This window comes from Saccopteryx bilineata, chromosome 1 (assembly GCF_036850765.1).
Source record: "Saccopteryx bilineata isolate mSacBil1 chromosome 1, mSacBil1_pri_phased_curated, whole genome shotgun sequence".
In the NCBI taxonomy this organism is placed as follows: domain Eukaryota; kingdom Metazoa; phylum Chordata; class Mammalia; order Chiroptera; family Emballonuridae; genus Saccopteryx; species Saccopteryx bilineata.
Genome location: NC_089490.1, coordinates 33498061 through 33513856, shown reverse-complemented (window position 1 = coordinate 33513856; position 15796 = coordinate 33498061). Strand labels below are relative to the sequence as shown.

Here is a 15796-nt window from a genome sequence, read left to right as displayed (position 1 = left end):
TCCTGCTCTTGCTGGATAGCTCAGTTGGTTAGAGTGTTACCCTGAAGCACAGAGGTTGCCAGTTCCATCCCCAGTCAGGGCACATACAGGAGCAGATCAATGTTCCTGTCTCTCTTTCTCTCCTTTCCCGTCTCTCTAAAAATCAATAAATAAAAATTAAAAATAAATACTTAGATAAAATTATCACAGTTCTGTGAAATAGATGGCACTATTTTAATTATCAATTTATTAAATTAGCAAATATTAAGCTGAGGCTCCAAAGGTAACTGACATGCTCAACATCACATATCTTTTAAATAGTGTTCATGGTTCCCTTGGATTCTGAAGTCCTCATATGTTTCTGTGTAACTACTTAAGTAATTTCCTGTAGGCAAACTAGATTATCATGAAATAGAACTGTTGACCAGAACAATGGTGATACTACAACCTTGAAGATTAATGATATTCAGCAAAGATATATGAATATTTCTGATGAATTGAAGAAATGGCTAAATAAATACAATCGTATATAACTGCCAACTAAGATTTTTGTCCCTTGTAAGAAATTAATGAGGGACAACATTGATTGCTTGACTTCAGTTAGTCATTTATGAAAATAGCATCAGTAAAAACTCTTGATGCAGTGAGGAAAATTGTACATAAGGGAACATGAAAACTTTTAGCATAAGAGCAAAATCACATGTGAAGTTTTCTGTAGTTTTAGTATGTCATATTAGCCTAACGGGGTTGAAGAGGCTGGGTTACACAGTGAATAATAAGAATGCTAATGTAATAAGATTTAGTGGAAGAGATTACACGAGACAGTTCGATAGGTTCAATTTAAATAGGTCATTGAAAAACCATGATGTTGTTCTATTAATTATCTTAGGAAATTCTGTTTTCATTCTTTCTAAGAACATCTATTTATGTTTAGTTTTCAATGGATAGGGTTCAAATAATAAAAATGTCATATATCTGTACTAGTTTCTGCTTGCTTTGTTTGTATAGTTTAAAGTTTCTTTAAAGCATATTAAATTTTTTTTTTTTACTGAAAACCACAACTGGTAAGAGATCTTAGGTAAAAAGCCTCACTATTGCCCTTAGCCTTGATTTTCATTCAAAAGAATAACAAGGAAGACTGGATTTGATGGACTTAGATCAAAAGGATGTCACAAAAGCATTTGATAAGTAAGTAGCTTTAAAAACAAGAGAGGATGAAGGAGAATTAACCAAGAACCAATACCCAGGGTATTTGGGAGCACCCCGTAAACACTGGTAGATTACAGTGAGTCACCAAAGGTTCAGACAGAGCTAGAGGAGCAAAACTCCACAATAGTCCATGTTCTTCAGAGGAAGGTGTTACACGCAGGGCGTTCGGCTGAGAGTTGCGTGCTCTTATTTTCAAGTGTGCTCTGGCATCAGTAAAATCGAGCTTTTCCTTTCTAAGGGAAATAAAGCTCTGCCTTTCAGCTTGTAGTTCAGCTCCTGACTTGTCTTACTTTATCAGTCTCTCCAAGAGGGGATCGGCCCTAGAACATTGATAAAAGCCAAGTTCCAAAACAGCGGCACCCAGCATCTCTCCGTGGGAAAACATGTTTGCCCGAGCAGGCGTGAGCATGAGTGCAGCCCACGGGCCAGAAGGTCTAGCACACGGTGTGCAGCAGGCCCCGCTGAGCCTCGGGTGGTGGTGTGGAAAGATACTCAGTGTGTCAAGACAAAAACGCCAGGGGGTTGGCATGGTTGTTTTGAAGAGAGATTATTTCCGTTTGCTAGTTTCTGCTTGTCCTAGTCTTATTTTTAATTTATCCCATTCATTTAATTAATTCTCTTTTTAAGGCATTCTTTTCATAAGCATGTTTTAACTATATTACCCAACTAAGACTCCACACTTTTGAAATAGGTAGTATTCAGGAGCATGCCATTTAAATATTTTCTAATTAGGCAGCTAGAAACTTTTCACTGCTCTGAGTGTGTCGCTGGGAAGGTAGCAGTTATTTTGTTCATTGTGTGCCTTTTCAATTAGAACTTAATGGGACCATCATATTTCATTATTTCAGACATTTAAAGGTGCTGTAATTGGGAAGGTTAGACTGCAGGGCTGTGGTCAGAATCATCTCATTTAATAGTTTAACCTGGAGGCCTGTGATGCAGCCACATGCTTGGAGTCAGTCACACCTTACAAGCTAAACTGGATTGAACTGGTTTACAACAGGCCCTTTAGGGTTGGTAGTGTGCTTCCTTAAGAAGATGGGTTAGTGTTGACTAGGTGATTGTTATCCCTCAGAATTTGATCTGTCCTCGGGCTGCAGAACCCAGAGGTCGGGGATGTGTATGTGTATGTGCAAATATATGGGTGTGGGCTCTGGTTTGTGTGGCCATGGGCATAGACTCAGAGTCCTGCAAGTTGCGCATTTTTAAAAAGTTGCAAGTATAGCCTGACCAGGTGGTGGTGCAGTGGATAGAGTATCGGACTGGGATGCAGAGGACCCAGGTTCGAGACCTCGAGGCTGCCAGTTTGAGCGTGGGCTCATCGGGTTTGAGCAAAAAGCTCACCAGCTTGAGCCCAAGGTTGCTGGCTCAAGCAAGGGGTCACTCGGTCCGCTATAGCCCCACGGTCAAGGCACATATGAGAAATCAATCAATGAACAACTAAGGAACCGCAATGAAGAATTGATGTTTCTCATCTCTCTCCCTTCTTGTCTGTCTGTTCCTATCTGTCCCTCTCTCTGACTCTCTCTGCCAAAAAAAAAAGTTGCAAGTATCACAGTATGAGGAAACATCAAATTGCTTATTTATCTTACTAAATAAACTCAAAACAGTTGAACTCTGAGAGCATAAATGGTTGACTTCTAACCGTTACCACAATTATAAATCTTTAGAGAGCTTGTATGCACTGCTTGTAAAGCATCTGTGTCTAAGAGAAGTATACAAGTTTGTGTCCACATGCCGTGACTGGTTTTAATGTATCTGTTTATTTTTATTTATTTATTTTTGTGAGAGAGGGAGAGAAACAGACAGGAAGGGAGAGAGATAAGAAGCATCGGCTTGTAGTTGCAGCACTTTAGTTGTTCATTGATTGCTTCTCGTGTGTGCCTTGACTGGGGAGCTCTAGCTGGTGAGACCTCGCTCAAGCTGGTGACCTTGAGGTATTGAACCTGGGTCCTCAGCATCCTAGGTTTATGCGCTGCCCACTGTGTCACCTCCGGTCAGGCAGTAGATCTGTTTATTTTATTTTATTTTATTTTATTTTATTTTATTTTATTTTAATTTTATTTTATTTTATTTTATTCTGAAGCTGGAAACGGGGAGAGACAGTCAGACAGACTCCCGCATGCGCCCGACCGGGATCCACCCGGCACGCCCACCAGGGGCGACGCTCTGCCCACCAGGGGGCGATGCTCTGCCCCTCCGGGGCGTCGCTCTGCCGCGACCAGAGCCACTCTAGCGCCTGGGGCAGAGGCCAAGGAGCCATCCCCATCGCCCGGGCCATCTTTGCTCCAATGGAGCCTTGGCTGTGGGAGGGGAAGAGAGAGACAGAGAGGAAGGGGGGTTGGAGAAGCAAATGGGCGCTTCTCCTATGTGCCCTGGCCGGGAATCGAACCTGGGTCCCCGCACGCCAGGCCAACGCTCTACCGCTGAGCCAACCGGCCAGGGCCTATATCTGTTTATTTTTACATGCAGTTTTGGGGATATTGTTTGGTATGTAGAGGAAATATCTACGTATATTACCTTCTTTCTATGTCCCTGACCCTGTGATTGAGATTAATATACAGAAATTCTCTGTAAGGCTTAGCTGAAATTCACCTAGTTCCATTTTTTTAAGTCAGAAAATTGAAAAAGTGGCACACTCCCATAACAAGAAGATGGCACACTGGCTGTCCTCAACATAAAGCCTGGTAAATTTTGTAGCAGTTTCTATAGTAGGCATTCCTTGCCACAGTCCTATTTTTTTTTTTGTATCTGTGATTTAAAAAAAAAAACTAACTGAAAATACATTAATATGAAATAATCATATATAGTAAAAGGGTATACTATATTGAAATAATGACTTTTCCCTCCACTGGATTCTTGAGGAAATTGATGTTAAGTTTCTTTCATATTCTTTCAGAATTTTTCTATGCATATATAAATACCTATATATATATATTATTTTGGAAGAAGGGTCAACTTTATTAAGGAATAGTTTACATAGGCACCTACTCTTTTTTTTTGGTGACAGAGACAGAAAGAGTCAGAGAGAGGGACAGATAGGGACAGACAGGAAGGGAGAGAGATGAGATGCATCAGTTCTTTGTTGCGGCACCTTAGTTCCTTAGTTGTTCATTGATTGCTTCCTCATATGTGCCTTGACCAGGGCAGGGGCGAGGAGGCTACAGCAGACAGAATGACCCCTTGCTCAAGCCAGCGGCCTTGGGCTTAAGCTGGTGAGCCTGCTCAAACCAGGTGAGCCCTTGCTCAAGCTGACAACCTTGAGGTTTTGAACCTGGGTCCTCCACATCCCAGTTCGACGCTCTATCCACTGCGCCACCGCCTGGTCAGGCAAGCACCTAATCTTGAACACATAAATGATCTTTTTAAAAACATAAATAAGATAATAAAATATATGTTATTTTGCATTATTCTTTTTTTCCCTTAATCTGTTTTCAACATCTTTCCATGTCAGAACAAATAGATTTACCTTATTCTTTTAAATGCTGTATAGTATTCTATTATATGGATATAACTTAATTAATAGCATCTTACTGACAGACTTATGTTATTTGCTCTTTAAAAATGTTCTATTGGACTTTGTGTCTTTATGCAGATATGTGGATATGTCTATAGGATAAGACCCTAGAAGTTAAATTGCTGGGTCAAAGGATATTACATTTAAATTTTAAGACATATATCTGAATTGTCTGCCAAAACAATTGTGTTGATATATCCCCCTCTGTACTATTCCCCCCCCCAAGAGGCCTTTAACCTTTAAGCAAGAAACAATTCCTTACTTTATTTGTGAATTGTATTATTGCAACTTTAATTTACTCTTTGATTTGTCTTTAACTTTTCCAGTATGTGCCAGAGCTGAAAGTGCAGACCTGTGAATCCCTGTGTATGGTGTGCAAGCTGTTAGTCTAAACATGTATGCGTTAAGACTACAGTGGGGAAAATGGCCAAATAAGTTGGCAAGTCTGAATGATCTGATCCTTTAAAAGGAGCACCAGCAGTGTGGGCCGTCTTGGTGGGAGAACATGTGAGAGGGTGCCCATCCCAAAACCAGAGATTCAGGAAGTGTGTAATGCAGGTCAGTGGCCCACCTTACAGACCTCTGCAGCTCCACTAATAATAGGGCCCGTGACCGTCCAGCTCACGAGCAGATGAGCTTTGATGAAAGACTTCCCTTACTTCCAGACCTGCCATATCCTCCTCGTCCCGTTTCCCCTCCGCCTCCTCCTACCTTTCTCTTACCTGAAGGTCTCTTACATTGCAGGAGCAGCGGGCAGGTCACCTCTCCATCGACCTTTCTTGGAAGGGTCCATCTATTTCACGACAACACTGCTTTTATTTTGACTCATTTATAGATTCATAGACGTTTTTCTATGATACGAAGTAGTTTATTTGTTGTTTTCTACCAGAGTAAAAATCAGCCGAGCTGTCTCCTTTTTCTGGTGGTGGTGGGGGCGCAGGGCTGGTGGTGTTGACCCTAGTCACCGAGGCTTACTTATAATTTACTCAGAAGTTCACTAAAATGTAGGTACTGAAGGAGTCTCTTCGCTGTCAGAGTCAGTACCATTTTCTGTATTTATTAAATTCTATGAGGCTGTTGCAGAGTGGATGGTTGGCAAAGTGAGTCATATTTTTATTAAGTATCTTTTCCTTTCTGAGGTGAGATTCCGTTCTTCACGTACTAAGAACGCTTGCTGTAAGTTACAGTATTTCTCGTTCTCTGCCTTCTCCCTTGTTGTGAGTAAAGAGTCAGTTTGTAGGAAAAAATTGGAAGAATATTTGAAGTGAACTCAGGTATCTAGTTTTGAGAAAAGGGAAAATTACCTTCGTAGTTTGTTGCTACCTTGAAGTTCTTGGCTGTGTTTCTTTCAATGATATGTGTCGAAATATGAGCATAAAAGACCACAGTTGCACCTAGTTATGCAACTGTGGGTGGGTCTCTGCATGTGTGTATTGATTTGCAGGGTGGGGGAGGAGGGAGGGCCGTATCACAGGGGTGTTTTTTTTTCTTTCACCTGAGGGTGGGGTGGGGAGGTGAGATGCTTTTTGAACCAACAAGAATAGTAAGAATATGCTCAGCCCGAACATGATTTAATCCAAACAGTCATCTTCAGGAATTTGTTATGGCAACTGCTCTGCCATTCTAGGATAAGTGAGGCATACTTAATGACAGCTTTTTGTGTGATTTATTGGAGAGCAGATGTTCAGTGGCATATGTAGCTTCACGTATCTGTGTGTGAGTTGGTGAGTTGTGTTCTGAAGTACAGAGGTTGTTCTAAAGCTGGTCTCTAGGTGAAGGAATTGGGTTTAAAAATATTTTTTTTAAACTTTCACAGAATCCTTTCCAGTTTCTTGCAAGCTGCTGAGGGCATACCAGCTCCCCAGGAAAGCCTGATTCTGTATGAGCCCAGCTCTGTGCTTTGTCTGTGCACAGATCCGAGCAAGGAAGCGTACAGGACAGAGTTAGACTTCAGGGCAGGTGACTTCGTGCTTCCAGCCGCAGGCGGTTCTGACCAAGATGCCTTCTTCTGTGCTGGCTTACCTTTCCTCCCTCACACCGTCTTTCCTTCCCGCAGTGTTAACCGATGATCTCAATTCCTGCTCTCAGAGAAAACAAAGCCAGCCAGTGAGAAGTCTTTCTTCTGCTACCAAAGTGACAAACCTTCCTTCTTGGCATCCATCCTCGCCTCTGTTCACAGAGGAAGCCTTTCACATCTACCCAAGGCCTGACCTCCTCTTCCCGTGTTCTGGAGCCCAGTTCCACCATTGCCCCCCCCAAACCAGCTTTCTCATCATATTAAACTTTCTTCTCTCAACAGACCTTTCTCATTAGACTTTAAGCTCATCGAAGCCTTTGTTACTAAAACATCAAACAGTAACCTGCTCCCACCGCCATGCTTTTTTTCATCTACTGCCTTATTTATATATTACTCCTTTCCTTAAAGGCCAGACTCCTCAACGGAGTCGTCTCTATGCTCTGTTTCTATTTCTTTATTCCATATTCATTCCTCAACCCACTCTGATCTGGATTCTGGCACCTGAATCCACCAAACCACCTCTTCTAGGCTCAATGAGTGACTTCTTTGTGGCTAAATCTGGAGACCGTTTTCAGATCTCATCTTTCTTCTCAGTATTTGATTCTCTGAACCAGTCTTTTCTTCTTGTACTTTTTCTTTAGCTTGACAGCACGACACCCCCCCTGGTTTTACCTCCTGTTTCCTGGGTTTCAGAGTTCTCTGCGACCCGCCTCTCTCCTGTGGGGCCTGTATTGAGTCTTTCAGGGTTTCCTGTTCAACTTTCTCTTTTCTTTCTTGTGTTGACTCTCATCCCTACCTCCACCCCTTATTACTAGAACCAGTGTTATAAAACTATGTTCTGTGGACTTGACCTTATAAATTATCCCCTGGCCTCTTCCCTTTTCCCCACCTGATACCGTGTTCTCTGGCAAGTCGCTGTGGTCTCCAACCTGGATTCTGTGGGGATGCTTTTACCACTTTAAATTTCTTCTCCATCTGACCTCTGATCTGATCGTTTGATCTCTTTTAACCTGCCTTAATGCATTTAAATGGTTTTTTGTAGTTCTTGCAAAAATATTCAGAATCTTTGCAGAAGTTCATGAGATCCTGCATCCTCTTGGCCCCTGCCGTCCACCAGCCTCAGTCTCACCATGGCCCCTCGCTGCCCGCCCTTCACCGTGCACTGGTCGTCTGTCCCCACGTCCCCAGTGCTGTCTTCTCCAGACTTCCTCATTGACAGTGTGTTCCAGAGTCGGGCTAACATGAAATGTCCTCCACCCCCAACCCTAAGTGTGTTCTTTTCCTCTAGAGTTAAACAAACAAAATCAGCAGTGGAAAGGAGTTATAAGTGTTGCTGTCTCTTACTGAGGGCATAAGACAGTAGACGTGTTTGTGTTTATGTCTGCTTTGTGCTTGTCTTGTAACAATTACCTGATAGTATTGCAGGTTTTTTTAAAAGTTGAAGTATAATTGACATACAACATTATATTAAATTCAGGTGTACAGCATAATGATTCTATATTTGCATGTATTGCAAAATGACCACCCCTGTAAGTCTAGGTAACATCTGTCATCACACATAGTTACAAAACACTTTTTTCTCTTGTGATAAGAACTTTTAAGGTCTCTCAGCTACTTTCAAATACGCAATACAGTGTTATTAACTATAGTCACACTTTCTCCCAGAATCCCGTCTAATTCTCTTGTGAGCGCTAACACGTTCATAACATGTTTGAAGAAAGTTACTTTGAAGTGCCTGTACTCCCAAAAAATTTCTTCTGCAGTTTTAGTGTTCTGCTAGTTTGGTTATCTGTCAGTGTGGGTGGTGATATCCTAATGTTACATATACATGTATCCACATATACATATATACATGTGAATGCATATGTATATAAGTATCTATGTGTGTGTGAGTGTGTGTGTGTGTGTGTATGCATGGGGGTATATGTATCTATTTTGTCTAGAAAGAATACTTTTTAAAAATGTGTGTTGTGTGAAAAATAAGCGTTACTGTTATCTAAAACTTTTGTTTCATTACAGCAGCCATATTTTCTTAGTATGTTTTTGCTCTTTTTTGTCCTACATGTTGGGACAAATCAAGGGCACTAAGCATACATATAAGTGGTTTGTTCATTTTGGCCTCATTCTAAATTGTTTTGGTTTTATACCTCCAATTTAAAATTTATGTTATTTTCATAAATTTTCACTTTTATACCGTTTTTAATAATTAATAGAGAAAGCTGGCATATAAACCTGTGTTTTTAAAAATTGCATCCCATGATGATTCATTCAAAAAATACTGCATTATCATAGTATAATAACCGAAGGAAGAGTTAGAATTGGCTCTTTTCCATTAAAAGACTAGGTGGCAGAGGTTATATTACATGATTTTGAAAGGTTTCCAGAAACGAAGGAAACCAACATAGTCCATGCTCAGCTCTCTACAGGAGAACACAGGAACATGGGCGCTGCCTTCCCCACGCTAACAGTCTAGAGTCGTCCTTGGTTAGTCACACCTGAGGTAGGAATGGCATTGCCTGTTAATGTTACGTGAAAAGGAGATGTCACAGTGAAAAGAAACCCATCTTCTTTATGTGGAAAATAGCTGAAGTTTTTAAAGGTTATAATATCCCAGCAAGACTATGAAAAAGTAAGAAAGGTGGACAGGTCACGGCCGGGTCTCTTCTGGAAGTCCCAGACAAACAGAGACAAAGCCCAAAGGAAGACTAACAATGACCAGGCTGTAGGAGATGACTAGGGAGGGACTGAAATTGCAAACCTTTCACAGTGGTAGATTTATTGTTTCTATAAGAAATGTACGATCACTTTTCAGTGATCAAATTGGTGGCATGTGAAACATATGAAAGTATTTCCAAATCATTTCCTGGGAAGTAGGCGGGTAGGAACGGCAGCTGCAAGTCAAGGTAGTGAACACTTCGAAGAGTTGTAAAACTGTAACTGGATGTCTTTGGAAGTTTGCATTCTCATCAGATAATAAAGGAGTATAAATTGCTGCTTACCTTCCTAGGATTAATGATATATTTTTAAAAAGTTTCTCGTGTAGACACTTCTTCCTTTCTCACAGTGGTTTTAAAATTTTATTCTTTTTGCCCTGGCCAGTTGGCTCAGTGGTAGAGGGTCGGCCTGGCGTGCAGAAGTCCCGGGTTCGATTCCCGGCCAGGGCACACAGGAGAAGCGCCCATCTGCTTCTCCACCCCTCCCCCTCTCCTTCCTCTCTGTCTCTCTCTTCCCCTCTCGCAGCTGAGGCTCCATTGGAGCAAAGATGGCCCAGGCGCTGGGGATGGCTCCTTGGCCTCTGCCCCAGGCACTAGAGTGGCTCTGGTCACGACAGAGTGATGCCCCGGAGGGGCAGAGCATCGCCCCCTGGTGGGCGTGCAGGCAGGGGGGGATCCCGGTGGGGCGCATGCGGGATTCTGTCTGACTGTCTCTTCCCATTTCTAGCTTCAGAAAAATACAAAAAAAAAATTATTCTTTTTAACTTTTTGCTTAATTTTGTTCTACTGCAGCTTTCTAATGGAGGAAAACCTTTTCTGTTTTTGTTCCATGAAAGGGTTAAAAATCATGATAAAGAGTTGACTTACCCAAACTCATGTATTATACAGCTGCTTTTGTGCTGAGATGACTGTGTCATTCAGAAGGAAGTTTTATGTTTTATTCTCACTCAAAAACTTGATTCTTCAATGACTTTATTCATTCTGTCTGGGATTACTCAGCGCACACTGTCTTTGCTAATAGCAGGGTTCGCACAACAACGTGCTCTTTCTTGTTGGAGATTTGGCACACTCAGAAAGGCTGGTTTTTATTTCTTCAAAATGTGTGAACTTTATGGAAGCAAAACAATTTTTTGAACTTTAGATATTTGTTATTGTCTAGACTGTTGTACACACCTGGTTAGTAATGTTGAATTTGGCAGATTCTTCCAAACGGGTCTATGTGAGAAGAAAAATGCTTCTAAGTGAGTAAAAAATGTTATTACTAGAGGTATGTCATTTAACTCTGCTATTGTCAGCAGAGTTATTGTTTCTATAAGAAATGTACGGTCACTTTTCAGTGATCAAATTGGTGGCATGTGAAACACATGAAAGTATTTCCAAATCATTTCCGGGGAAGTAGGCGGGTAGGAACGGCAGCTGCAAGTCAAGGTGGCGAGCACTTCGAAGAGCTGTAAAACTGTAACTGGATGTCTTTGGAAGTTTGCATTCTCATCAGATAAAAAAGGAGTACAAATTGCTGCTTACCTTCCTAGGATTAATGATATATTTTCGAAAAGGTTCTCATGTAACAGCCTTCCAAGTAGTAGTGGAAATCACCGCATTTGCCCCAGGCTCCCTCTGAGCCCCCCTTCCCTCTGCAGCTCCCCCAGATGTGGAAACCCGCATGCCTGCGAGCTAGTGCCTTCGCTGAGAAGTGGACGAACAGGGTCTGACTCAGTGATTGTGGGAGTGGGTGCCACTCTTTCTGAAGGCTTTACTGTTTCCACGTTTGTTTCTGCATTCTCTTAGTGCTTTGTTTTTGAGATGAAAGTTTCCTGACTGGCTTCTGGCCTGAGTCAAGTTTTCAACTGCCATATTTTGCCTCCTAATTTGAGGAGTATTTTAGAAGTCTTTTCTTGTCTCATGTAGATAGAGCTAGCTTCAAAGTGTCTTTGTGGTTTAGAGTATCATGTAAGTTTAACAAATTAGAAAGAAATGAAGTGTGAGTGTGTGTGTGTGTGTGTGTGTGTGTGTTGACATGCGTGGTTTTGAAGATACAGACTAGTGCTTATTTGGTTTTTTATTTATGATTCAAATTGCTAACCAACCAACCTATTTACCAACTTATCTGTAGGTACTTAGTGAATGTCTACTAAGTATATGTCACTCTATCTCAGCAGAAGGATAAAATACAAATGTATATTAACCCATGGTTCTTGCTGTCTTGGTGTTGACTGGTTGGGAGAAGCAAGATGTACAGGCACATTAAGCAGTGAATTAATAGGGCAAGGAAGTATATGCATACTCTAAGATTGACGGGCACAGGCCCAGGAGTATGAGTGCAGGGAACAGAGGGTGAAACTGAGAGCTGAGAAGGTGAGTGAAGGCTCCACAGAGGAGGTGGGGCTAGCTCTCTGCAGAGATAAGTATGATTGTAGAAGACAATAGTGACACAAAAGGATATCCTGCACGGGGGATGCAGGGCCTGGCACTGAACTGACGAGAAGCTTTTGTGTTTGGGGAGAACTAGTGAGAGGCTGCTGGTTGGATTGGAAGGATGCTGCTGAGTAGTGGAGCTTATATAAGTTGACTGGGACAGATGGTCTAGATCAGCTGTTCTCAACCTGTGGGTCGCTACCCCAGCGGGGTCGCCTAAAGCCATCGGAAAATACACAATGCATATCAGGTATTTACATTCCGAATCATAACTGTAGCAAAATTACAGTTATGAAGTAGCCACCCAAATTATTTTTTGGTTTGGGGTCACCACAACATGAGGAACTGTATTGTGGGGTCACGGCATTAGAAAGCTTGAGAACCACTGTTCTAGATTCTGATTATGAGGGCTATGTGCACCTTGCCGAAAATGATCCAAGTTCAAATTTTTGTCTTTTTCTCATTATACTTGCTTTTGCCACACAAAACTTTCTGTAAGATGTAAGCAATATTTGATGAAAACCTCTGTGAAATATTAGAATTTACAGCATTTGCTATATAAATAGATACATACGTAAACATAATGTTAAATTGGTATGTGAGAAAATGTAATTGATACAGTGAATTTTTTCCTAGGCCGGACCTGATAGACATGAATACTGTTGCTGTTCAAAGCAACCTTGCAAATTTAGAGCACGCTTTTTATGTAGCAGAAAAAATTGGTGTTATCAGACTTCTGGATCCTGAAGGTGAGTTGTTGTCTTGGCTAGATATAGACTGGCATGAAAGTTTAATCAGGAGTAATCTGTCAACATTTTGAAATAATTTATGTTGCTGCTTTTAGATGTTGATGTTTCCTCTCCCGATGAAAAGTCAGTAATAACGTATGTGTCATCTCTCTACGATGCATTTCCCAAAGTCCCAGAAGGTGGCGAAGGCATTGGTGCAAATGTGAGTGTTGACCTTTCCATTCTAGAAACTTCTGGTTCAGTCATGCCTAGTTAACTGAATTGGTTGATAGTGCCTTTATCATTTTTAAATATCAAATATTTTATCTTTTTTTTTTCATTTAAATATCAAATATTTTAAGAAGAATTTGTGTTAATATGCTATTTATTAAACTGACATTGCATTTTAATGACACCATTCTACCATTAAAATTAAAATTCAACAAAAACTGTGCTCTCTTTCATAAAGTAGGCTATTCAGAGTTACTTGGCATTTTATAAATAATAGCTATAATGAATTTTGGAGAGTTTCATTTAACTTGCTGCTATTTGACAACTGCCTGTTTGATGTATTTGTATAGAGAATATTTCACATTTATTTTCAAGTTTATTAATAACACGTATAGTCCCATGAGAGAAGTTGGCTTGGTATTGTTTTTCTGCTTTAACAGTGAGACCTCGAGGAAGGTTATTTATTTTGCTAAATTGACAGAGCTACTGTGTGAGCAGGGCAAGGTTTCTGACACATAGCTTTGAACTCTTTATTAGTTCACACTTTGTGTAATTAAGTTCAACCATCCATTTCTTAGTGGTCTTGCTAACAGCGTGTCTGCATTTCTGGAAGAGACAGGAAACCCTATATACGTGCTGTACATTTGGGGATGCCCACCCCTCACCCTAGCACTCTCCCCTCCCCCTTGCGGGTACCATTTAAAAGAAAGTTTACTTGGAAGATTTAGGAACTCATCTTGGTGAGCTCTCTTTTCTGGCCTTTCAACTCTGTATGCTGCTGTTTTTAGACTTACTTCCATTCTCTTCCTCTTGTTGTTTCACTTATCTACTCTTTTGAACTCTGTGTAACTTGCTCCCATGGTCATCCTCTCCTCTGATTTAATGCAGTTCTCCAACGCTGCAGTGTTGCGTGTTACTTGGGAATGTAACTTGAGGTCATTCCTTGCTTTATTGTCTCACTACCTCCAGCCGGTTCCTGACTATTAGCTTTTCATATTAGAAACAGGATGATAACTTAACTTTTTTTTTTTAAGTGAGGAAGGGGAGATAGAGAGACAGACTCCCCCACATGTGCCCCGACGGTGATCCACCAGGCAACCTCCCTCTGGGTCTGATGCTTGAATTAACTGAGCTATCTTCAGTGCCTGAGGTCAATACTCGAATCAACTGAGCTGTTCTTGGTGCCCCGGGCTGATGCTGGAACCAGTGGAGCCAATGGCTGCAAGGGGGGAAGAGAGAGAGAAGGGGGAGAGAGAGAGGGCAAGAGAAGCAGATGGTCACTTCTCTTGTGTGCCCTGACTGGGGATCGAACCCAGGATGTCTGCACACTGGGCCGATGCTCTATCCACTGTGCCTGCTGGCCAGGGCCCAGTGATAGCATTTTTATGGTTTTTCATGTACCACTATTTTTCTCTCCCATTCAACTCTGCACACTGTCACTGAATTAGCTTGAAAACTTTCCGTAGCTCCGTATGGCTTGCAAGATTAAAGCCAGTTTAGTTTCTGACATTTCAAAATTCTGCATATGTGAATCCGGCTTGCCTTCATGTTTAGCTATGACATCTCAACCAGACTGTCTGCTGGTAGCCAGGGCATTTCTGTTTCAGAGTCCTCCTAGCTCCCTGGGGCTCCTCTGTCTTTATGCACTCCTCTCTGCCCCTTACCAACAATTACTTACTGGCAGTTTCAGAACTGCTCAGGGACTACCTCTCCCCAAAAAGCCTTTTAGGGACCATTTCAGGCACACTTACGCTTAGCTGATTCTCATCTCACCTCCCAGTGTATAACACCTGCTTCCGTTATTTCAACACTTAATTAAACACTGCTCCTCATTTTGTTCAGCTGTTTATATTATGAGTCTCTCTTGCCTCCCCATCTAGACAGTAACTCTTTGATAATAGGTGTTCTGTCTTAAAGCATTGTATTTTTATTACAACACTTAGCACCGTGCTTTAAACCTAATGAGCGCTCATCAAATACCTAATTGAATATGGCAGTTGACAACCTTCCAGTTTCCTCCATGTTTAAAAAGTTTTCTAAGTGAGGCCTTGAGTAATTGCACCATGTGTGTTTCCTGTAGTTTTCATTCATATCTAGTTTCTTACACACTGTAGAGTTCTTTTGAGTTTCATACATATGGTGGATTTAGATCGAAAAAGTATGGCAGAGTGGCAACTCACTTGGCTTATGTAAGCTATTACTCCCCCTCCTTTGCCCCTGGGAGGTGACTCTGGAGGTTTTTCTGCTCTGCTTGGACACTTCCTCAACCCTTCCCAACACAGAGCTTCAGGCAGCCACGGTCTCTGGATCTGAACTGGCTCTCATTAGGCTGGTCATAGGGTCGATATCAATAGCATGCTTTTAAAGCTGTTTATGTGGACAGGATCGGGACTGCACGGACAGTAGGAAACGTTTAGCCAGTTCTCTCTGCCAGGCTTAAGGATGGGTAATGGCACAGGGACCTCTGACTAACCTGTGTGAGATATGAATGTTATTATCTACAGACACGGACCTTTTCTGTCTTTTCATTGTTCTAGGATGTTGAAGTCAAATGGATTGAATACCAGAACATGGTGAACTACCTCATCCAGTGGATTCGACACCATGTGACCACAATGTCTGAGAGAACATTTCCTAATAACCCTGTAGAACTAAAGGTCAGTGGCACTGCAGAAGTTAACTAGAATTGACTTGATTATTACACTTTTAAATCATGCTGTAATAATTCTGTTATTTTACAAGTGCAAGAAAAATTTCCCTCGGCATGACATTAGTAAGTAGGCATTTAAAGGACAGTGCTCATCTTCCTATTATACAGAGAAAATGGAGGTAAACGTTAGTAATGACAACATAATAGCAACAATAGCCTGAAGAAAGTTAGAGTCCCTTAGTTTTAAACTGAGAGTTTGCCGATTTAAGAGAGTCTCTGGACGTGCCCTTGCCAAATTGTTTCTGGTGCATGGGAAGTGCTTGGAGCCTCCCAGAT

General features: G+C 41.5%; 1 protein-coding gene across 11 annotated transcripts in view; it reads left to right on the top strand.

Moving 5' to 3' along the window:
- Nucleotides 1-15796, top strand: part of DST (dystonin) — a 508664-nt gene that overhangs the window by 302477 nt on the left and 190391 nt on the right. For all 11 annotated transcript variants that reach the window (XM_066252929.1, XM_066252970.1, XM_066252888.1 and 8 more), the window contains 3 exons: nucleotides 12488-12600; nucleotides 12696-12802; nucleotides 15348-15467. In XM_066252929.1, the coding sequence (XP_066109026.1) occupies nucleotides 12488-12600; nucleotides 12696-12802; nucleotides 15348-15467 (340 nt within the window). The remainder of the gene's footprint in view (nucleotides 1-12487; nucleotides 12601-12695; nucleotides 12803-15347; nucleotides 15468-15796) is intronic.